The sequence below is a fragment of the Stegostoma tigrinum genome, chromosome 5, assembly GCF_030684315.1.
Source record: "Stegostoma tigrinum isolate sSteTig4 chromosome 5, sSteTig4.hap1, whole genome shotgun sequence".
Taxonomy (NCBI): domain Eukaryota; kingdom Metazoa; phylum Chordata; class Chondrichthyes; order Orectolobiformes; family Stegostomatidae; genus Stegostoma; species Stegostoma tigrinum.
This window is the reverse complement of record NC_081358.1, coordinates 86,456,305-86,481,514: the sequence shown is the minus strand read 5'-3', so window position 1 is coordinate 86,481,514 and position 25,210 is coordinate 86,456,305. Positions and strand designations below refer to the sequence as shown.

Genomic DNA, 25,210 nt, shown 5'->3' with positions numbered 1-25,210 from the left:
ACACAGCACATCCTGGCATTGCTAATCCATTATAGGTTGCTGTACCAAGTCCTATCAGTAGGGCATTGTTTTTTGGCACTGGAGATCACCCTGCAGTCTAGAAACAATAAAAATTAGTCTTAGGGTTTGCAATTACGGGGATGGGTTTCATATTCAAATTATTGCTTCAGAAGGTCAGTTAGGTCTGGAAGAAATAGGACAAAAACACACAGCATTTAAATATAACCATGTAGACAGGTTTAGCAAGTTTTGTTCAGGATTTGAGATCAATGTACTAGACACCTATGGTCTCAGATGATTGGAAACATAAGATCATTGGATCAGGGATAGGCTATTTAGCCCCTTTGTCCTGTTTCATGATTCAGTGATAAAATGGCTGATCTGTGGCCGAAATCAACATGCCTTTGCCCCATATCCTTTCATATTTTTTACGAGCAAACATTTATCAGTCTCAATACTAAAATTAGCTGTTGATCCAGCATGACTTGATATTCAAATAACATTTCATAAGGATTTCAAAAAGTGAGGCTTTAATGTTTAGCCTGTGCCTCCTTGCCCTAGCCTCCCCAGCTACTAGAAATAGTTTCTCCTAATCTACTCTATCATGAAAACCTCAATCAAATCACCCCTTAGTCTTCTGAACTAAATGGAACATAATCTTGAGATAACAAGGTGTAGAGCTGGATGAACACAGCAGGCCAAGCAGCATCATAGGAGCAGGAAAGCTGACATTTGGGTTGGTTTGTTTTCTACCTCCTTGAGACTTAACTCTCAGAATCTTCATCACATTCTAGTAAAACTCCGCTGCACTCTCACCACAAGGCTAAAATATTCCTGATAAGATTGGGTGCACAGAAATACATTGGCTAATAAGAGATTTGTGCAGCTGAAGCAAGACTTCTCCTGCCTGGTATTATATTCCTTTGAACATGTTGGCCAGTATTGTGTTATCCTTTTTTGATTATTTTTATTGGTTGTTCATGGTATTTTGAGAATCTATATATCTGGAACCCACACCTCCCCGCTGGGGTTTCTCTGGAAGCCACTGTTTTAACATTTCAATATTTAATAATAATGCTATTTTGTTCTGATATAGTCCAATGGTTAATGATCTGACATTTGCAACAATGCATCAAAATCTGTGAGCAATTTAAGACTTCCGTCAGTGTTATTCATAGTGCCAACTAACTTTGTGTTCTCAGCAAATTTGAGCATATAACTTTCCATCCCATTATCTGAAATTTTTAGTGAATACAGTGGAATATTTGAGTACCCTACACAAATCCCAGAAGGACCCCTCTAGCCAGATCCTACACCTTGTCTCTTTCACACTGCCAATTTCCTAACTGGATCAATAACTCACCTCAATTTCAAGATCATCAAATCTGGCTAACAATTTCGAATTTCATCACATCCTTTTAGGGAGTCCACAAAAATAATATACATGGGTATTCCTCTGTCTGCTACCTTTAATACCCCATTGTGAAGTTGGTGTGTGTAAAATTGTAAAATGGAGGAAAGCATTGCATTACCCTTCAAAAGATGGTGTTTTCTCAGTGCTTCGAGTTATAATGGATGTCTGAACAGCAGCTTAAGGTATGGGTGCACAAACAGCACCCGAATTGAAACATTTTGTATCAAACAATCAAGCAGCATTTTTACCAGACAAGTCTTTTCAAATTTAACCAATTAATTTAAACCAAATTCTTAGATACTAAAAACCTATCAAATTTAAATCTGATGGTGCTGACAATCTAGAACCAATTCAATTGTAAAGAAACTAAAAGACCATCAAGAGTATAAAGATAAGGGCATTTGAAAAATCAGAGAGCCAACAACCATCTGAAGGCAAAGCAAATCTACCATCTGAGAAATAAATTTGGCTCTCACAAAAAAATTCATTAAGCTCTCTAAAAAACTGCACCATTAAAGATACCACAGCACTTTATTTTAGCTCTGAGTCCTCACAGAGCAAATTACAGAGAAAACATCCATGACAGCAAGATCAGCAGAAAAAAGACATTTGTGATCTGAGATCAACAGAAGAAAGGCTGGAGAAGGCAGAGTGTTCCAGAAGACACAATATGTGTGAACTTGGAGAAGATTGAGTTTTAATTTACTGTTGTCTTATTAACTGGGTTTACGTAAGTGGGACGAGTCTTTATTTGAACCGCAGTCCAATAGAACTTAGCTCAGATCAGATTTAATTATTAGAAGGGGACCTCTACTCCCGCTATAACAGATTGGAGTCTTGTATTTTGATTTTAATTATCAAAGGGGTTTGACCGCCCCTTTCTAACAACCTCTTCAAACATTCATCTGACAGTTAAGTTCCAAACCCTGTTTTGAAAATCTGTTCTCCAGTTCCTGGTTTCCCAATCCACAAGATCAGACTCCTTCTATGATTATCTACTCTGCAATTTGTCCCCCCAATCTTTCTCAAAGTTCTCAAGATCAATCTGCCCCCATATCTTTCTAGCCACACTGTACCCATCCTTCTCCACAATCCCTAGCCTAAATGACAAGATATCTACTCACTCCTTGGCTGCAGCAGCATCTCTTTCCAAAAGAAAGCCAAGCCTGGTTATCAGGCTAGTTTCCACACAAGGAACCCAACTAATGGAAAAGGAACCTACAAACAGTAGCACTGAGGGAGCAGAACTCTCCTCCCAGACTTGGAAATCCTGTTCAAATATATATCTGACTCATAACTGTGTTTGCGTGATGTGGAGGTGCCGGTGTTGGACCAGGGTGGACAAAGTCATAAATCATTTCACCTGATGAAGCAGCAGTGCTCCAAAAGCTTATGATTTCAAATAAACTTGTTGGACCATAACCTAGTGTTGTGGAACTTCTGACTTGATATTTGTGTGTTCCTAGCATTTTTTACTCGTTTTTTTCAAATATCCAGCACTTGCAATATTTTGCTATTTTTGCCATCTAACAGAAGGCATCTCTGTTCTGAATTGACTTGTCAGCATGGGTTCACATTCTCCAATAAAACTTGAATCCACAGAGTATTTTGTTTTATTCCTTCATGAGATGTGAGTGTCATTGGCAAAGTCAGCCTTTGCTGCCTACCCCTAGGTGATCTTGGTGGACCAACTTCTTGAAATGCTGCAATATATCAGGTGCAGATACATCTGGAAAAATACTAGCAGAGTTTTGATACAGCGACAAAGAAAGAACAATGATATAACTCCAAGTCAGGTCAGTATGTGACTTGGATGACAGCTTACAGGTGGTGGTATTTCCATATGTCTCTACTCATTGTCCTTCTCAGTGCTAGAGGTCACAGATACAAAAGGTTCTGCAGTGCATTTTGTACATAAAAAAACACCGTTGCTACTGTGCATTTATGGAAACAATCCAAGTTTAACACCGTGATTCAGGAGGGGCAATAAATGCTTGCCCAATCAGTAAAGCCCTTGTCTGCTAAGTAAATTTTAAAAAGCTGAATGACGTCCTGATGAAGTGACTTCTTTAAACTTATAGTTGTCTAACATCCTCAGTATTGTTGGAACTGCGCTTATTTCAGGCAAGTGGTCCATCATATTTCAGATTTGATGTCTTGTAGACAATGGGCTAGGAGTCAGGAGGTAAGTTAGTTGGGCAAAATTTCCAGTCTCTAAACTAGCCTTGTAGTCAAGTATTTATATGACTGGTCCAGTTAAGTGTCTGGTCAATAGTAACTACAAAAATACTGTCAGTGGAGATTTTTTGATGGCAATCTCATTGAATGTCAAAGGAAGCTTTGAGATGAAAACTACAACTGAGTTAAGGTGAAATTTGCTATTTCTTATATTTTAATTTTGGAATCCTTTTACTGACTCATTATTCACAATTTTTGTACTATTTATGCCGATTGGTTTGAAACATGACTTTGAACATCTAGTGAAGGCAGAGGTGTGGACAGCAAGGATTTAGCTGCTTACTGTTCATTTACAGAATTTTGGAGTAGAAAGGTAGGTTATGAGGCTGCATGCCTCACAGAATGTGCCTTGCTCCAGGGAGCAAGTACATAATTTACTCTGATTGACAAATATCTCGCCGATGCTTTGGCCAGGGTTACAATTGGGCTGTTGCATTCAGTTAAAGCTGTGGAACTATGGTTCTTCTGCAAGTACTGACAGATTGGTTCCTGGGTATTGCTGAAAAGCTTTTCATCTAGCACTTATCAGCACAATTCATAAGAATTTAAGGGGCAAAACAACACTTATACATCCACGAGAGAGTGATTGGTTGACTACTCTTCTACCAATCGAGGTCATCTTGCCTCATGCATACCTCAATGTTGTATGCCCCTTAAGTTTATATTTTGTGAACTGTCCAGATGAATGCAAGATGAGAAACTTCCACAAAACATGTTTTGTGTTTTCACCAATATACCAATTCTCTAAAACCAAACAGCTATTATGAAGGGTTAATTTAATTGTTTGCATCAGCAGCTAGCTAGATGGATATTGAGCCTATTAGGCAGGTAGGGCTTCTACAACCTTCATTTTATAAAACCATATCAAAAAGAATTGAAGATCAGTTTCTTCCATAGGATCAATTCAACACTTCAACTAAGGATTGCATTGATTTAGGAGTTGATTTTTATATTTAATGTGAGCAATATTCCTGAAATATTTTTAACTGACTAATCTTCATAATTAACTTCAGAATTGATTTACTTCTTTTAAAGATCATCAGCATCAAAAAAACATCATGGGTTAGAATCTAAGGAACAAGGAAAAAAACATACCTTGAAAATGCATTAAACAACAGAAGTAGTATTTCCCAGGGAGGTAAATTTGGCTGTGTGATACAGCTGTCTTTTGTGCACTGCCATGTGTATTAACCATTTTGTGGTGTATTTCAGTAGTAATGGGGAAAACAAATTCTAAATTTTTAAATATCTAATATGTTCACTGTCTACGATTTTCTTATATTGTATTTTGGGTTTACAACAGCGCCAAAACTTCAAAAGTACTTGATGGACCATCAAGATCTTTGGGACAACCTGAAGTCATGAAAGACAACATGTAAATGCAAATTTTTTTCTCTTCCTTTCTGGCATTTAATAATAATCACACACAACCAAAATCCATTCCTGAAGTGTGAGGCAGCGTGCATTACATGGTTGTTTAAGGATTGTAAAGCCCACAATAATTCATCTTCTGTTGTTATCTGCCCAATAAAAAACTGAAAATTAGGAGTTTAAAATAATTAAGTTTTGGGAGATCATTAAATCCTCATAAAAAATTAACTTCTCTGTAAACAAATTGATTAACATAATGTTTTGATGATATACCAATTGCTGAATAGATAAAATTGGCATGCTACAAATATTGCATAATTTTATCCATGTAAGAAATACAGTGCTAAACATATATATGTTATAATCTCATTATTTATAAATTGTATTTATAAACATTAAATTTTATACAATGTAAAAGGTAAAGTATGTCACTTTTTTACTATTACTGAAAAACAGCTGAATGTTATCAAAGTTTTTCATCTTGCATTCATCCGGACAATTCACAAGAATATCCACATTTATCCAGCAGTAGGAGAGTGCTGACTGGTACAGCCATTGCCAAGCAGAATGTCAGAATTAATGATGATTAACAGGTTTTGTTTAAATTTTAAATAGACAGGTTGACTCTGATTTGTCAGGGCACTGTTCTGAGAAATCAACCAATGAATCAGTGTCTCTCATAGGTTGAGTTGCAACAGATGCATGTACTCATGTGTATCCATGTTCTTTCTGTCTGTAAAGAACATTGTACATAGTACATTAATATATGTAACTTCCACTACACATGTGTGCTATACTTCAAGTCCAACTGACAATCCTAAATTTATTGTCAGCAAAATTGTTTACACACTCGGCTTAAGGGTCGCTTCCTGCCTCTACTGGGATCAACAGAGCTGTAAATGGATTTGGACACAGGTAGCAATCCTTAAGCAAATAAAAAGTGTGGGTTCATGTCAGGTGAGGGGAGTAGGGTGGGAGGGAGACGGTGTGGTGAGACACGGGGGAGGAAGATGTCTAGGTGTGAACATTCGTCTGCGTGCCACCAGTGAGGTCTTGCATCTGGACTCTCTGCCATCGGAAGCATTCTAAAAATTCCCATCACCATGCTCTCCTCTCCAAAGCACATATCACCTACACTGTTCCTGAATCCTTAGACTAAGTGGTTGCTATTTCTGTAGCAGTTACAGTTTAAGCTGTCGAGCTGCCAAGCACAGGGCCTGCTGGATTTAGATTTGCAAGCAGCTCCCGATGGATGGGACTTCAACTCAGGACCTAACTCTAGAGGAAGGCCTGCTGTTGTCCCCAGAATTGCTTGACTTGCAGCACACATACCAGTTCTTTAGCCAACAGTTGAGACCAACACCACCTGAAGATTCTATCCGAAGTATCAAGTTTGTAGTCTTAAAGCTATATTCAAAGGAACATTTTCTATTTTGAGGGAAAAAAAATCACTTTAATATAATTGCACTTGCTGGGCAGTGCTGTTTGATTTTCTGACACTAGCCCAATTATGTAAGAATGGTAGTTTTCAGCTTTTATGATGTCTGTAGGTCTCAAAATCGTAAGCAGCAACGCTTGAAACCATTATTTGAAAATCAAGTTAATTGTTGTTTTATCAAAACAGAAAGAACTGCAGAATGGAACAGATCTGCTCTATTTAGATAGTTGCTTGGAGGTTCCTTTATAGTAGAAAAGAAAAATTGTCCTCTTTGTCATTCCAAGGTTCAACCGCCTTAAAAGAAATGATCTTGACAGGAGGTAACTGGCAAGGCAAATGAGATCTCCAGCATTTAGATGACACAGAATCACAGAAGGAAAAATGTTAATAGCCTCAGGATTCTGTCAAGATAAAGCTTTCCAACATTGTATTATAAATAGTAAAAAGGCAACGGATGCCAAGCCGTATCAGTTTCTTCTAATTGTATTACAAACTAATGGTAGCTGTCATCTAAGCCCTCAATAAATAGCTCTTTCTAAGCTTCGCACATATCCCCATACTGCAACTGATCAGACTTCATTACTGCAATTCAATGACTATTTGGCACAGAAATTTAGAAAACTGACTGAGTAAAGCAAGCCTACCACATAATTACTCCAAAAACAAACCCTTAAATAAAAGCCAAATATCATAGAAATGAAGAAAATCAGAAAGTGCTGAAGAAACCCAACAAGTCTGGCAGCATCTGCGAACAGAGAAACAGTTGTCATTTCAAGCCCATTATGACTGTTCTTCAGAACCGAAAAGAGCTGGAAAATTATGGTTTTATGCTAGTCACAGAGGGGGAGGAGCAGCAAGTAGAACAGATAGTAAGCATGCCCAGCACAATGGGCAAATGTCATGAAAATGACAATGAAGGAAAAATACAACTTCTAATTGGTTCTAAGGGAACATTCTCTACTTGTACCACTGTTACAGTATTACTATCCATTTAAATTCATCTTTTGTAAATTTAGACACCAAATGCAGCTTCGCAGTTACATCAAATCTATCATTGGAATCAGAAGGATGTTGTGAATGACTACATCTTCATTTCTCCTTTATTCTCAGCTTTAATCTAGCCAAGTAATGCTGTCTGATTTACTTATCTCTTTGGCATTCCAGCTTTTTAGTACCATTTTCTTTTGTTTTTCTTTTACCTCAATTTCAAATTCAAGATGCCTTAACTTCAGTTCTCTTTCATCCCTTTCTCTTCCCTTTTATTTCGTCTTTTTTATTTTGGTTTTCTTCTCTTTCCACGACTTTTTATTCTCTTCCAGTTACTTTTTTCAATTCTATTTAAATCTTAGCTAATTCTAGCATTGCCATATGAATTTAAGGTTTCCCTGTTTAATTCTGAACATTTAGAAATCACTGCAGGCATCTAATTCTTCAAAGATTTTACTTTTATTTCTACCTTCAGTTAATCTGTTACTGTAGGCTTAATCAAAGATTTCAAATGAAGCAATGCCACATTTTCTACTCCCAGAAAATTCCTAGAACTAGCCCAGAATAATTTTAACATTCCAATCCACGCAATACACCTCACATCTAAACTTTTTTTTATGTCCATGAACTGAATAAATTTGTTTCTTCAAAGATTCACAAACCTTCTTAACTTTAATAAATTCCAAACCCACAGAGCTTCCACTTTGTTATAATCCCAGTGAATGGCTATATTGGACAAATCCCAACACAAGTCCTCTTTCTGGACACCACCCCCAGGCCTCCTGCCCTCCCTCGACCTCTTCATCTCCAACTGCCATCGAGACATCAACCGCCTCAACCGCTCCACCCCTCGCACCCACTCCAATCTCTCCCTGGTAGAATAGGCAGCCCTCCGCTCCCTCTGCTCCAACCCCAACCTCACCATCAAACCCGCAGACAAGGGAGGCGCAGTGATAGTATGGCGCACTGACATCTACATCGCCGAGGCCAAACGTCAACTCTCTGATACCTCCTCCTACCGCTCCCTTGATCATGACCCCACCCCCAAACACCAAACCATCATCTCCAACACCATCCATGACCTCATCACTTCAGGGGACCTCCCACCCACAGCGTCCAACCTCATTGCTCCCCAAATCTGCACGACCCGTTTCTAGCTCCATCCCACAATCCACAAACCTGCCTGGCCTAGTCGACCCATTGTCTCCGCCTGTTCCTGTCCCACCGAACTCCTCTCCACCTATCTGGACTCCATTTTTTTACCTTTGGTCCAGGAACTCCCTATTGACGTCCGTGACAGCACCCACGCCCTCCACCTCCTCCAGCATTCCAATTCCCTGACCCCCAACACCTCATTTTCAACATGGACATCCAGTCCCTATACACCTGTACTCCTCATGCAGATGGCCTTAAGGCCCTCCGCTTCTTCCTGTCCCGCATGCCCGACCAATCCCCCTCCACAGACACCCTCATCCGCCTAGCCGAACTCGTCCTCCACCACAACAACTTCTCTTTCGATTCCTCCCATTTCCCACAGACTAAGGGGGTGGCCATGGGTACCCGCATGGGGCCAAGCTATGCCTGCCTCTTTGTAGGTTACGTGGAACAGTCCCTCTCCCGCACCTACACAGGCCCCAAACTCCACCTCTTCCTCCGTTACATTGATGACTGTATTGGCGCCGCCTCTTGCTCCCCAGAGGAGCTCGAACAGTTCATCCACTTCACCAACACCTTCCACTCCAACCTCAAGTTCACCTGAGCCATCTCCAACCCATCCATCACCTTCCTGGACCTCTCAGTCTCCATCTCAGGCAACCAGCTAGAAACTGATGTCCATTTCAAGCCCACTGACTCCCACAGCTACCTAGAATACACCTCCTCCCACCCACCCTCCTGCAAAAATTCCATCCCCTATTCCCAATTCCTCCGCCTCCGCTGCATCTGCTCCCACGATGAGGCATTCCACTCCCGCACATCCCAGATGTCCACATTCTTCAAGGACCGCAACTTTCCCTCGCAGTGGTCAAGAACGCCCTTGACTGGGTCTCCCGCACTTCCTGCAATATATCCCTTACACCCCGCCCCCGCCACAACTGCCTCCAGAGGATCCCCCTCGGTCTCACATACCACCCCACCAACCTCCGGATACAACGCATCATCCTCCAACACTTCCGCCATCTACAATCCGACCCCACCACCCAAGACATTTTTCCATCCCCACCCTTGTCTGCCTTCTGGAGAGACAACTCTCTCCGTGACTCCCTTGTTTGCTCCACACTCCCCTCCAACCCCACCACACCCGGCACCTTCCCCTGCAACCACAGGAAGTGCTACACTTGCCCCCACACCTCCTCCCTCACACCCATCCCAGGCCCCAAGGTGACCTTCCATATTAAGCAGAGGTTCACCTGCACATCTGCCAGTGTGGTATACCGTATCCATTGTACCCAGTGTGGCTTCCTCTACATTGGGGAAACCAAGCAGAGGCTTGGGGACCTCTTTGCAGAACACCTCCGTTCGGTTCGCAATAAACAACTGCACCTCCCAGTCGCGAACCATTTTAACTCCCCCTCCCACTCCTCAGACGGTATGTCCATCATGGGCCTCCTGCAGTGCCTCAATGATGCCACCCGAAGGTTGCAAGAACAGCAACTAATATTCCGCTTGGGAACCCTGCAGCCCAATGGTATGAATGTGGACTTCACAAGCTTCAAAATCTCCCTTCCCCCACTGCATCCCAAAACCAGTCCAACTCATCTCCTCCCCCCACTTCATCCGAAAACCAGCCCAGCCCGTCCCCGCTTTCCTAACCTGTTCTTCCTCTCACCCATCCCTTCCTCCCACCTCAAGCCGCACCTCCATTTCCTATCTACTACCTCATCCCGCTTCCTTGACCTGTCTGTCTTCCCTGGACTGAAGGTAGCTCACCACAATTTCCACAATGGAGCCAAAAATAGGCAATAAATGCCAGACAGCAATATCCACATTATATGAATATCTTTAATCACCTTAATTCCCTAAGTAGCTGGTTCTTCTTTAAAATAAGTTGCATTTTTTCTTGGAGCTGATATATGAACACAACATTAACAATAGTTTTCTGATCTTGTTAAAAAAATACAAGTCACCTTCATGGACCTAAAAGAGAAATGTACCTTCATCACAACATATTAACAGCATTTTCTCTTGACTTGAGTCCAATCTTTGATTTTCCACAACTTCTTAACTTTGACCCCTTCCCCATTAATAAATCTGAAACCCTCTCTACTTCCCTGGTTAACCTGCTCACTTGAACACTGGCTCCATATTGGTTCAGGTGCAGACCATTGCTATGTTGTAGCCTGCACTACTGCCAGTGCTCCACAAACCCAATTTTTACTGTATTAATCTTTGAGCCACACATTAATTTCTCTAATCTTATTTGCCCCATGCTTACTTTTCATGACACCTTTGAGGTTCTCCTTCGTTCTTCATACAGACTATGCAAGTCATCTTCCTTGTCAATGACAATATTGTTGGTACCAAAATGGGCCGTAATGACTGATTCCACCCCTCCTCATCTAAATTAAGCTCCAGGCTTGACAAATGTCAACACTGACTTCAAGCAAGCAATACAGTCTTCTTAACTTTGCAAAGGAAAACAATGTCAATTCCCATCACCATATTCTTCCTTTCTACCATTATATTCCTTTTAGTTCCACCCATTTAAATGGCTTCCTGTAGCAAAGTACCATAGTCAGTTAGCTCATCCATCCTGCAGGCCTCACTCTCATCCAAACAAATAAAATACTGTTGTACAAATGCAAAGTCTGAGGTTCCTATGCTCCTACCTTCTGGGTCCCCTTACTCCCAGCAATCACATTAACACCCTCTTTTTGATGACCAATAACTGAATTAGAACACTGCATCCTAAGGGATTTGATCACACCCTATCTTAAGTGTCAAGGTAACTTGCCGCCTGCTTGATGTGCTACAGTGTTTGTAGCTCAGGCTCCAGCTTATAAAGTCTTACCCAAGGTGAAAACACTTACTACAGGCGTATTTACTTTGAATTACTTTGTAATCACAAGACAACAGTTACTTACCATCTATATTGCATCGTAATTAAATATACGATTAAATAATTGTTAAATATGATGCTTCTTGATACCCTCCTGTATTAACTTTAAAATTCACTAACTTAAGATAAATAATTGAATCATTTGTTTTGCACTGTTCAAGTCTCAGGGTTGTCTACGTGCTGCTGGCTGTTTGTCTTGGAATCTTCTTTTGCCCAGTCCATTATCTGCCAAATGTGATCAGCCCAGTGAAGATTCTGTGTCTCATTTCACATTCCAGCAGCCTTATCTGACAATGAGCTAACTAAAAATCTTTGTCTTGTCAATGCTGTTAGGATCACCTCCAGTATTGGAATTGAGTTATGATCTCCATTTATGGTTTGGCTAAGATCTTTGGCAGTCAGGCAAATACTTTACTACCAATTATGTTTTTCTGTCGCCATGATGGAATTTACCCAGATGTCGGCTCCCTTACACTAACGATCATGTTCTTTTCTTCCACCTGTTGGAGCTCTCTTCATTTTCAGTTCTGCTGGAGTTTTACACAGGGGATGAGTCATCAGTTTCATCATTGGTTTGAATGGCAAAGTGATACTCAAAATCTTCAAAGCATCTAAATATCTCCATTAAAATACTCTAGGTGGATCTGACTTCTTTTGCATCTGACTGAACAGCTCTTTTCAAAGGATGTGCTATATATAAACCTCAGTGTTATCTCATTTACCCAATAATTTAACTATGACAATCTGAAGCTCTTCAAAACTACTCAAGACTAGGACAGCAGGATGATCTGTTTCCATGACATGGAACATATAGTTAACATCTTTTCCTTTACGTATCCTCTGAGTTGGGTTGTTCCTCAGTTCTCCCTTACACTGTTAGCATGCCATTGTTCAAATTCAGAATATCTTGCATTGGATAACTATTTCTTCCAAATCCTTAACAGTGGGATGATGTTACTCTGTTTTCCAATACCAATATTCACCTTTCGATTTGTGGGCATGTTTGTCAACTCTCATCCTAACATGAATTGCTGAGTGAATTTCTTTTCCCAGGTATTTTATACCGTTCTAACTTTTGCCAGATCTCAACAACTTGAAATGTCAATGACCTTTCTCTCCATTCTCTGTTATTATTGCAATAAACCAATCTTTCTTTCCAAGTACTGAGTAATTATAAATGTCAAGTTTAATGTCTTTACATTGTCGATTGTTTTAGAAGATGTTTAAATGTTCAATTTTATTTATCTTCTAACTTTTCCTTTCTGTCTCTTTCAAAATCCTCCTCTGTATTTATCCTTTTGTATTAGATTATATTCAATTCACCATCCTTTTCAGTTGTTCTATTTTGTTTCCCCAGTTCTTAAACATTATTTCTGAAAGAGTATACTGTTTGTCCTGTTGTTCACCAAGGCTCCAAAGCCAGGTTGTGCTACTGTACTGCTTTAATCTTGCAACTTTGAGATCAAACCCTCAATTTCTTAACTAACTAATTAACTAACACACATGTTGCAAATGGAAATATCTGGGCCAGCATATGTAAGGGTAACCCAAATAAGAATCCCATTCTGCTGAAGGAGACGATGTTCAACTTGGGGTGTGTTTTTTTTTAATTAATTTACAGAATGTAGGTGTTGCTGGCTGGGCCAGCATTCATGACCAATTCCTAACTTTCCTCAACTGATTGTCTTGCATTTCAGAGGGCAGTCGACTACATTGCTAAGGGTTCTTATGTTCATGTAGGGCAGACCAGATACAAATAGCAGAATTTCTTTTCCTAAAGGAAATGAATTATGGCTAACAAAACAAGTCAATAAATAAATTCTCATAATGTAAGCCAGCTTTTGTATTTTTAAATAATTGCTTCTACTGTCCAACACAAAATTAAAATGTGTGCAACTTTCAGACTGACAAAAGTTCACTCTGTTTTGATGTTTATAGGCCCTGTTTTCTGAGTTTTGTACAAGATTCCCTCATGAAGGTTGAGCAATGTACATCGTTCTATACCAATTCAATAAAGAACGTAGGAAATGCATGGGCCAACATTATGGAACTTGCTTTTTCCTGTGTCTTTAGTCCAATAAATGATGGACATTTGTACAAGGGGGAGGAGGTTCAGAATCTGAATTATAAGATGAGTGAATGATGGGAGTCACCAGTTACTTCTTTGGTGATGCCTGTCAGCATCCTTGTGCTAAGTCTGAAAACAGCCCTACAAGTGACTCTGAAGAATCCACTGCTAAATTCCTGTCTGATATTGCTCGTGTCTTAGAACATCTGGTGCATTTTGGTGGAACCGAATGTCTGACAGATGTGATGCTTACTTAAGAGACAGTGTCTGCTTCAGATCTGACCTTGGTCATCGATCTATGTGGACGCAGACCTGTGGATAGCAACGAGGACAGCGAAGCCTCACATTGAAAACTCTCAATCTGACATCGCCAACGTGGAATCATAGAAATGTACTGAACAGTGGAGGCTCTTCGGTCTATTACATCTGTACTGCCAAAACTAAATCTACAACTGTCCCACCTTCAGTACTTGCTGCATAGACTTGAAAATTATGATATTTCAAATGCTCGTCCAAGTACTTTTTAAAGGTTGTGAGGTTACCGGTCTCAACACCCCTCCAACCCCTACTGTACATTCTGGATCCCCAGCACCCTCTGGGCAAAAACATTTTCCTCAAATTTCCTCTAAAATTCATGCCTTTCACCTTAAAAAAGTGCCCCCCACCCCTTGTTATTGACCCTTTAATTGAGGGGAGCAGCTGCTTTTTCTTCAACCTGTTCATTGCCCCTCATATCTTATACAGCTCAATTAGCTCTCCCCTCAGCCTTCTCTGCTCAGAGTAAGCAACCCGAAATTATCCAACCTCTATTCATAGCTAAAGTATTCTATCTTAGGGAACATCTTGGTGAATCGTCCTTGCACCCCCTCCAGTGCAATCACATCCTAGAGTGTGGAGACAAGAACCATATTAAAACCAAACTGCAAGGCAAGTTTACTGTAGCAGCAGATTGAGCATTCCTGAGAGATACACTGACTAGGATCAGGACTCCAAAATTCGCGGTCTGTTGTAATAGTCTTGGAGTTAACACATGTTCTGTGGTGGAACTGTAGTTTTGAAAAGTTGTTGTTCATGACCGCACCAATGAACAAGTGGACTATTTTGGACCTGTCCTTTGAATTTAAAGGTGTTTGGAAAATCTAACAATTGTAAGGAATATTGGCAGCATTAGCATCCTTTGTTTTAGAATTGTTTTAGACTAATGTTTGAAAAATCAGTGGGTTCAGCATCTGGGAAAGCACTCAAGACATTTCTTGTGTATCTCTGGATGTCTGCTTTCACCATCCATTTCAGCTGATAAACTGATCTCAGAGCTATCATTCCTTGATGTTAATTTTTTAGAGTTTTCCACAGCAGACATATATAACTTGGCATGTTTACAGTGTTGCTCTGATACGCTATAGGAGTGTGCAACTTATACTTTAAGATGGATACAGATAAACAGAAGAAAGGCAGATTAGAATGATGATTAAAAGCCCTCTTTGATATTTTATAACCATTGGTGTATGCCATGTATGCATACATTCACATGAATGAATGTTTACATGAGTAATCATGGAGAAGAAAGGTAACAAAAAGATAATGCTTGCTCTTATCTTGAAATCCACTTGCTTCATCACTACTTGTTGTTGGCTGTTATTACCAACGGTAAAGTTTTAATTAGAAAGATCTCTGTTTAATTTGTGTTTTCTTTTCTAATTACAAGCCAATTTGTTATATTGTCTGTAAAGATTCAGAAACTAGCCAAAAACCAATTGTATGTGTTACAACTCATGATGTTCTGATGTGTTAGGTTTGTGGGTAGCACTACACTGACCTAGAGATAGCATGAACTGCAGATGCTGGAGTCAGAAATAACACAGTGTGGATGTGGAGGAACACTGCAGGCCAGGCAGCATGAGACGTTTTGGGTCAGGACCCTTCTTCAGAAAAAAAACACTGACCTACACAGTCTTCTAAACTGGCAGCTGGCATATTGGATATAAACAAAGAGTTAAAATTAAATTGATTATTTCAAACATCTGAGAACTGAAAAACAACCAGAACTCATAACACAGTGACAACTTTTCAATTTAACGTTGATACCACACTACTGTTAGAAAAAAAGACTGAATGAATCATGTCAAAATGCAAAAACAAAACGTCGACATGGGCAGTGATGAGTGTGAAACTACAGGTCACATGATACTGGAGTTAGCACATAGACCGTTGAAAATTAGAAACAGACATGTAGATTGTCATTCAGTTTATGTTAAAAGCTAGTAGTCATGAAGAGATGCTTAGCTATATTCTTCCATGGGTTAGAGACAAATTATTAAATTTAATTTAATAGCAGGGAGTTAAGTGAAGAAGGCAGCAAAAAACACAGACAAATTTTTTGCAAGATTCAATACCCATTTTCAATTGTTGTCAAATCCACAGATCTATCAATTTTAATTTCAAGACCTCAGGTAGGAGATAGCTGAGTCTACTGATTGACAACTCTGGAACAACAATGAAAAATTTGGCCAGAAAATGTAAATTTAAAGGTAAAGAAAAATTGATAAATCAACTAATCTGAAATACTAAGAGCAACTGATTGGAAATATAAAACTTCCAGCATGACATGCTTTGGTGATAGCTGCAGTCTGCAAGGCCATGAGGGACGGATAATGACACTGCTTACTCAAATGGCTAGCCTTCAGTTAAGCCAAGAGAAAAGCAGCAGATTGCTTGAAGTGGAACAGCAACTGAACAGCATAAACAAGACAGAGAGAAAGATGTACAGGATATATGGATGACCACATGAATTTGCAGGCAGAAAATGTCTTGCATATGGAACAATCTACTGATCTTGTTGAAAGCAACTGGAAAAACATTTGCAGAATAAAGTCACCAGAGCCACAGCAACAGGATGAATGGATAAAAGAAACCCAAAACATTCATGTTCTGGAAGATGCTGGTGAATTTGAGAATACAATAGGTACAGGAACTTAATCTCTTGCATTTAATCTAGGTCCCTTTATTCTCAACACCAACATCAGTGAAATCAATCTGTGGCCTGAAATGGTTGCCTACTGATAATGGCTATCTCAACCAACTGCATAGTAGTACATTTTTGCTTTGCTCCAGGGCTTCAATGTAGTGACATCTGTAATAAGTGAGAGTTACTTCATAGCAGTTCATTTCTAATTACCAAAGTTTGGTGGTTCAAATCGTTATTCTCCCTCATGGACAGAGCTCTTCAGCACACTAAATTAGAGCATTTACCTTTCATCCTCAGGCACTAGATTTGATTTAGCTTAAAGGGATGCATAGCTGGTACAATTCCTGTATGGATAATCTCAATCAAATTTCTATTAAGTAAAGCTCTGCAGGATAAAACGCTTCTAAAAATATTAACAATGACCATGGCAACTGCATTGAGATTTGCTACAATCAGAAACTCAAATTATAGGGAGAGTAATATCTGTCTGCTTCAGAATTTAATTCACAGCTTGGAACAAATTTTAGATTAAACAAGTAGTTAGTTTTGCTAAATTAGCATTTTTTAATATTAGTACATAAGAACAATTGTAACTCTACTCATTTTCTCATACTTACGGCTTTTTAAGTATCTTCATTAGGATCCTGACCTTTTTCTGCATATGCTTTGGTACATCCTCCATGCTTTTCTCGTCCAGCAGTTTATTTAAGTAATCTTGATCTTTATTTACTAATTCCTTTGTATTTGAGTTCTGGTGCACCGTGCTGCTTAACAGACCAAAAAATCAAAGGCAAAAATAAATACTCAAAGTTAAAATGGTTATTTAAAATAAAAGTTTAAACAGTTTTCTTATTTAAGTTGCTATGAACCAGACCAAATCCCCCTTTAAATATATCAAGAACATAGCTAGACCCTAAGTTTTATGTTATTTAAAGTTAAGTGTAAGGTGCTGTGTTCCACATGTCATTCAATTGGTTACAATACTCAGCTTTAAGCAAAACACACTTTATTCTTATCACAGTTAAAATACAATCAAAAGAAAGCAGAACTAGTACAACTTTAACTCTACTGAAAAACTTTACAGAATAATAGATTATTTAACTACTAACCAGCAACTGTTCTAGTATAATAACAATCCATAAACACACCCTTAGCAAAGGCAAATTCACTAAAATGGATTGTCGGTATTTCTCCAGTCCAGGAGGAAAATAACCATGAGAAAATTCTGGCAAAGAGAGAGGTATGGCAGTTTTCACAACCAACTTCGAAACCCCAACAACAATCTGTGGCTTTCTGACTCACTCATTATGCTGCCTCTATTGTTCTAACATTACAACAAATGGATCTCACAAGCTGTTTATTTTATTGGCTTGGAAGAGATAGTTCATCACTGCTATCTTAAAACCTCTATTCCAAAATAACCAGGACAAAATACATGCTTAAAGCCATAGTATCATCACAAAATACATATTGACAGATTTGATTAGAAGTAAATTATATCACATTTTGCAACTGACCTACAAGTCCTGAGACTTTAGCACATAATTCACATAATACTTCAGTACTGAAGGAGCCAGATGTGTTGTCTTTTAGCTGAGATATTAAACATGGCTCTAGGTTACACAAGCTTTTAGACAGACAAGGCACTATTATTATGAAGAGAAGTGGAATTCTCCCCATTAAGTTTTGTCAAACTATCTTCAGCTACTTCATCAATGACCTACCTGCCATCATAAAGGTGAAAGCAGGGATATTTGTTGAAGGCAGTCTGGTGCATTGCACTGTTCACAACTTCTTAAATAGGTAAAGTCCCACAGGACCATACAGCTGTTCTCTTATTAAACAGACAGAGATAGCTGGTGGTGAGTTTTAACTTGAGGATCACCTCAGGAGAGGAGCAAAGTTGAAAAAACCCAATTTCCATAGTGACCTCAGAAAGTGCAGGTATTGAATCTTGTTGTAGGCATTACTCTGCATCACAAGACAGCTATTGAAGCTAACCAGCCCGTGACTCCTTAGATACTGAAGCAGTTGTGTCCATGTGCAGCAATATATGGACAACACTCTGGCTTAAGGAGATAAGCGACATGTAACAGTTTTACCATGTAAGTGGCAGATAATGATCATTTCCAACAAGAGATAATCTAACCATCTCCCTTTCATTTAAATCATCCATGAATTTGTCAGCATCAACTTATGGGATTTTACCACTGACCAGAAATTTAAATGTACCAGGCACATTAATACTGCAGCTACAAAAGCAGGTCAGAGGCTGGAACTTCCGACTCCTTAACGTCTATCCAACAGCTAAGAGGCACACATCAAATATTCAATTAAATTCTTTCAACTTGAGTGTAGCTGCAACAACAACCAAGGAGCTCGAAGGCATCCAGGTCAAAGGGCCTGTGAACTAACACCCCTTCCACCACCTTAAAAAATCATTCCTTCGGTCACTGGTAGTGGTTGTAAAGTGTCCCATCTACAAATTGAATTGCAGCAATTCACCTCTTTCTCTCAGACAGCACTTTGGGATTGAGGATGGCCTTCTTTCACTACAGAGTTGTAATGATTAAACAGTTCATCTGGGCAGATGGTACTTAGAATCATAGAATCCCTACAGTGTAGAAGTAGGCAATTTGGCCCATTGATTCCACACTGACCCTCCAAAGAGCATTCCACCCAGATCTGCCATCCCCTACCCTATCCCTGTATTCCTGCGTTTCCCATAGTTAACCCACTCAGCCCACATATCCTTGGATACTATGGGCAATTTAACATAGCCAATCCACCTATCTGCGCATCTTTGGGCTGTGAAAGGAAACTAGAGCACTTGGAGGAAATCCACACAGACACAGGAAGAATGTGCAAATTCCACACAGACAGTTGCTCAAAGGTGGAACTGAACCCGGCTCCATGGCCTGTGAGGAAGCAGTGCTAACCATTGAGCCACCGTGCTGCCCTTGATTCAGATGCTTGTGATACTTGGGCTTTAGCACACTCCTTCCACTTCTTCCACTTAGCCTCCTTCAAGTCCTATGGAAGATGCACAAATTGGTTTGCAGTTTTGAGGATGCTTTTTCTCCAATATAAGCAGTCATGGGTTATAGATTCCCAGAAGTCAATGGGAATATTGTGATTTTTTTTAGGGAAGCTTTGAGACATCCTTGCAGCTTTTTCTCTGCACTACTAGTTATCACATGCCATGATGAAGTTTGGGCAGCTTGTTTTGGGGGCCTTGTGTCTGGCATGTAGACAATGTGGTCTGGCCAACAAGCTGATTTACTATAACCAGTTCCAAGATGTTAGAGATGGTGACCTGAGAGTAACATTTATGTTAAAGCACCTATCCTGCCAGTGGATTTGCAGCACTTTGCAGAAGCATCATTGGAGATATTTCCCAAAGGATTTGAAGTGTCTCCAATGCACAAAAGAGGACCAATGACACTCTTCTGATAAATAAATATGAACTCTTAATGTTTACCCTTCCAAAGCCACTAAGAACCTTATATGTTTCAATAACATTGCCTCTCATTCAGCTAAACTCCATGAGTACAGACCCAACCTACTCAGCCTCTCCTCATAAGAAAATCCATCTATACCCCAAATCAACCTAATGAATCTTCTCTGGGCAGCCTCGGCATTGATCCACATTGTCCAGTGGCTCATCATTGTAAGAATTAAATAATTTGTAAGAGACTGTCAGAGCTGCATTGGGATTTCCACGTACACAGTAAAACCAAGCAAGAATTCTCCAGAAAAAAAAACTTGTGCAACATTAATGGCAAGATCAGCAGAATCCTCCAGAAAGGCCTTGAGGAATCATAGAAAATTATCTAGTTAGAACAGATAAGTAGGGGGATGAGAATAAACAGATAAATGTGGACCTGTTGGTTGTCAGATGTCAAGTTACTTATTCAAGCTCAGGTTGACCTGTGTTGTGCTGAGGTAGGGATGGGTAGCATGCAAGGGATGAGGTCCAGGCACTCACATTGAGCAGCAAGCCACAGTTGAGAAGATCCTTGGAATGCTTCTTCTTTTTCTTTGATATGGACCATTCCATTCTTCATTCTCTGTTGGGTAGATCCTTGGGTGCTCAGATTGTAGATGAGGAATCCATGCATCTGTTGGTGAGTTGTTGGATTCTCTTCACCTTTCACACCCCATCACTAGTTCTTCAGATCACAGATACGTTTGTTGGGCCTCAGCCTTCAGTAGTCAGTCGAACTGCTTTCTTTCCCTAAAATTTTGGTGCTTTTTCCAGTTCAGGAATATCTTGTGCTTGCGATTTAGTAGCCTTGAGATCCTTTTGTCAATCTCTTCAAACCAGTCTTGATGTTTCCTGGTAGAGAAACCTAAGTCTTCTCACCTGGACTATTTCTGATTAAATTAAGCGCAGACCAGAAGTTGTAGACATTCAGTGGACACTCTTCATTGAGCATTGACAGGTTGGTCATAAAGCATGGAGTAAACAGATCTTTCTTTGACTCTATCAACATTGAAATTTTTGTGTCAGTGCTTCTGCTGCTGCTGCTATTACGAGGTCAGGCTGATGGCCAGAGTTGACCAGATTCGAAAATAATCAGTTCAACAGTCATCATATCTTGTCATGGGAGATACTGCAAACATCCTCCAGAACACTCACGTGGGCAGTGATACAAGCAAAGTTGGAACAATTTTGCCAATCTTGGATTAAAGCTATTACCATGAGATCTTGTATTTGGCCTTTTGGCATAAAAAGGTGTTTATTGTGACCAGACAATGTTCTAGGTATTTGGTCAGGAGGAGGAATCTTTTGCTGTTTGCTTCTTCAATGCCTTCCTTGCCAATCAAGTCTTTCCAAAAATGTGAGTCAGCATGTATGCCTTTAAAACACGGGGAAATGAATGATCAAGGTACATGGGGACAATGTAACTTCAAGTTCTACTCCAAGTCACACACAAACAAGGCTGAAAACTTAAGCCCTTCCAAACTGACTGGGTCAAAATCCTCAAATTCCCATCCTAATAGCACTGTCAGTCTACCTATACTCAAATATATTGCACCAAAAAGCTGGCTTATCATGTCTTTTTCAAACACAATTTAGAATCAATAATAAATGCAAGCAATGTCCACATTTCATGAACAAATATGAATAACATTAGTTTAACTCATCCTGTTAAAAAACGTCAACATTAATAACGTTCCTCGATTAAATATAGTAGTGTTTCTGCCTTCATTTCTTTGAATTTCATTTGTTTAAAACAATATAAGTTTATCTTTGTCCTTATTGGTACTTGCAAGATAGGTTGGATTTCTCACCTCATTGTTCGCTCAGGAATCTTAGGCAGCAAGCGTTTTGGTTGAAGGAATATACTTCGATATAGGTGCATGAATGTTAAATGTGCCTCAGGTTTTGTATAATGATTTTCCCTAAAAATAAAGCAAATAAAAATCTTATTTACCTGCAACATCCATTATTTCTACTGGAAACAAATCCACAAATCTTCAATTTTTAGAAGTCAATTCTGGGATTGTAGACATTGCTGGCTAGGCTGGCACTAATTTATTTATAGTTAATTGCCCTTGAAAGGGTGATGGTGTACTTCCTTCTTAAATCACTGCAGTCCACTTGGCATGGGTATTTCCAGAATGCTGCTAGGAAGGGAGTTCCAGAATTTTGACCCAGCGACACCGAACAAACAGTGATATATTTCCATGTGAGGATAGTAAGCGTCATGAAGGAAATTTGCAAGTAGCGGTATTCCCATGTATCAACTGGCCTTGACCTTCTAGATGGCAGTGATAATTCCCCTCCTTTGAAAATATATCATCATGTCTTTAGTGCACTGTCAAAATCCTGAAACTCCCTCCCTTATGGTGTTGTTGGTGCACCAACAGCAAATGGATTGTAGCAATTCATGAAGACAACTCATCAGTACCTTCTCAAGGACAATTAAGATGGCAAAACAATGTATACCCAGCCAGCAACACCCACATCCCATGGATAAATAAAACATAAGGTATGATCTGAACACTGGAGACTTTTCTCCAATTTCCATTTACTCTAATTTTTTTCAGGCTCATTGATGCAACACCCATTCAAATGCTGTGGTGACGTCATGGGCAGTCACTCTCAGTAGACTTTAGGAGTTCAGCTGTTTTGTGCATGTTTAAACTAGGGCTGCATGAGGTCATGAACTGAGTGATCCTGATGGAATCAAAACTGAGCATCACTGAAGAGGTTAATGCTGAGCAAATGCTACTTGGCTGCACTGTTGATGACCCCTTTCATTACTTTACGGAAGATTAGGGTTAGAGGGATGGTGCAGAAATTGGCCATGTGGTTTGGTGCAACCTTTTGCCTACAAGAAACAAATGGGGAATTTTCCACATTGTGGGAGAGATGCCATTGCTACAGCTGTACTGGAGCAACGTTGCCAGGGGCAAAGCACATTCTGGGGCACAGATTTTCAGCACTATTGCCAGAATATTATCAGAGTCCATAACCATTGCAGTATCCAGTGCATTCAGTCATTTCTTGATATCACATGGTGTGAATTAAACTGTTTGGAGATTGGCAAGTACGATGCTGGGTAATACAGATGAGGCCAGGATGAATAATACACTTAGGACTTCTGGCTGAAGTATGATGTTAGTTCCCACAGAAGTAGAATTTTAACTTTCAGTAGTAGTTGAGGTTTAGAAGGTGCTATACATTTCTCCTTGCTTTAGCAAAATGCTTGAGTTTTCTCTCTCTCTCTCTCACTCTCACAGAGTTTTCTCTTGATAGTCCTTCTTGCTGTACTGGAGAATTGTATGTGAGACAATCTACTTTACTGAATTTGCCTTTGGCAAAGGTGTGTTTATGGGTTGTTACCATATTGCAACAGTTGTTGCTTAGTAGTTAAATAATCTATTGTTAAGTTTTCGAATAAAGTTGAGTTATTCTAATTCTTCTTTCTTTTGTTCATATTTTAACTATACTGTAAGAATAAAGCGTGCTGTGCTTCAAGCCTTGACCAATTGAACAGTATCCAGAACACAGCACCTTACACTTGCCTTTAAAAAGAAGGAAAAATGGGGTCTAGTCTATCTTGTTAATATATTTTAAGGGTATTTGGTCTGTTTGCAAATGCTTCAGCCTTATCTTTTGCACTTATGTACTGGACTCCCACATCATTGTGGATGGGGATATTTGCGCAGACTCCTCCTCTAGCTGTTTAATTGTCCTGCATCATTCACGACTGGGCGTGGCAAGACTGCAGAGCTTAGATCTGATCTATTGGTTGTGGGATCCCTTATTTCTGTCTATCATTTGCTGCTTGAGCTACATAGCAAGCAAGTTGCTCTGAGTTGTAACTTGACCAGGTTAGCACTAATCTTTTATTGAGTCTGGTACTGTTCCTGGCATGCCCTCCTGCACTCTTCATTGAAGCAGTGTTGATCTTGTGGCGAGATGGTAATTGTAGAGTGGGGCATGAGTTTACAGGTTGGGGTTGAGTACAGTTCTGTACTGCTGATCGATCACGGCACCTCACAGATACACAATCTTGAATTCCTAGACCTTTATGAAATCTATCCTAATTAGCACAATAGTAGTACCACACAACACAATGGAGATCGTCATAAGTGTGAAGACAAGACTTGTCCTTCAGAAAGACTGCACGGTGGCCACTCTTACTGATACTTTCAGGAACAGATGCAAGTGTCACAGGCAGATTGGTGAGGATAAAGTCAAAAACATTTCCCCCTCTTATTGCTTCATTCAGCACCTGTCACAAGCTCGATCTCACTGATTTGATCTTTTAGATTCAACCAGCTTGGTCAGTAATGGTGCTGCCAAGCCACTCTTGGTGACAGATGTTGATTCTCCACCAAGACTACATTTTACAATCAATAAGAATAGAAATAAAATGAAGAATACAATGATTTAGTTGAAGATTATTTATAGAAGAGGAGAACAGTGCTGCTCCTGTTGATAACCGCATCACTAGACCAAAAGCAAAATATTATGGATATTGGAGATTCTGAAACAAACTAAGAGAAAGCGCTGGGCAAACTCAGCAGATCTAGCAGCATCTGCGTTAATGCTAAAAACTCTGTGTTGGAACTCCAGGGAGGTAGAAAAGTGATAGGTTTTCTGCTGTAGAAAAGGGGGGAGGAGCAAGTGGAACGGAAGGGATGGTCAGGGATTATTTTAGAGGTGAAGGAGAATAGAGATTAATGGTTTCACAGAATTAAAGGTAAAGGGAGTAGTAACAGTTGCAGATAATGTCTTTAATTATAATTATAATTGATAATATTAAATTAATCACCAGCCTAATGTCTACTTAGTTTATTATACACGTATAAAACCAATAACAAGTTACAGATTATATACTGGAGACCTACAAAACATGACTGCAGCTAGCACACTAAAAGAACAATTGACTAGCTTCTAATTATTTCAGCTTCTAAAACTTTCTTCAAGTTTTGTTTGTTACTTCTGAGCTGATTTGCTCTTGTTGCTCCACAGAAAATAAAAGGCTTTCTACGGTCTGGAACAGAAATGTTCACCTTTTATTTCACTGCTCAGTAATCTAGAAAAATAATTCGAAGATGGCTCACTGCTTGCTTTTCCAGCTCTGGGGCAGAAAATTAGGCCTGGAATTTTGAGGCCCAAATAGAAGCAGGAGACAGGAACAAATGGCTGC

General features: G+C 39.6%; 1 protein-coding gene across 3 annotated transcripts in view; it reads right to left on the bottom strand.

Annotated features, from left to right (window-relative positions):
• The window catches only part of cnbd1 (cyclic nucleotide binding domain containing 1), an 84,986-nt gene that overhangs the window by 46,132 nt on the left and 13,644 nt on the right, over positions 1–25,210 (bottom strand). For 2 of the 3 annotated variants that reach the window (XM_048528642.1, XM_048528645.1), the window contains 2 exons: positions 21,837–21,947; positions 17,156–17,305 (listed from right to left, as the gene is read on the bottom strand). In XM_048528642.1, coding sequence (XP_048384599.1) covers positions 17,156–17,305; positions 21,837–21,947 — 261 coding nt within the window. The remainder of the gene's footprint in view (positions 1–17,155; positions 17,306–21,836; positions 21,948–25,210) is intronic. The other variant, XM_048528643.1, reaches the window with a different exon arrangement.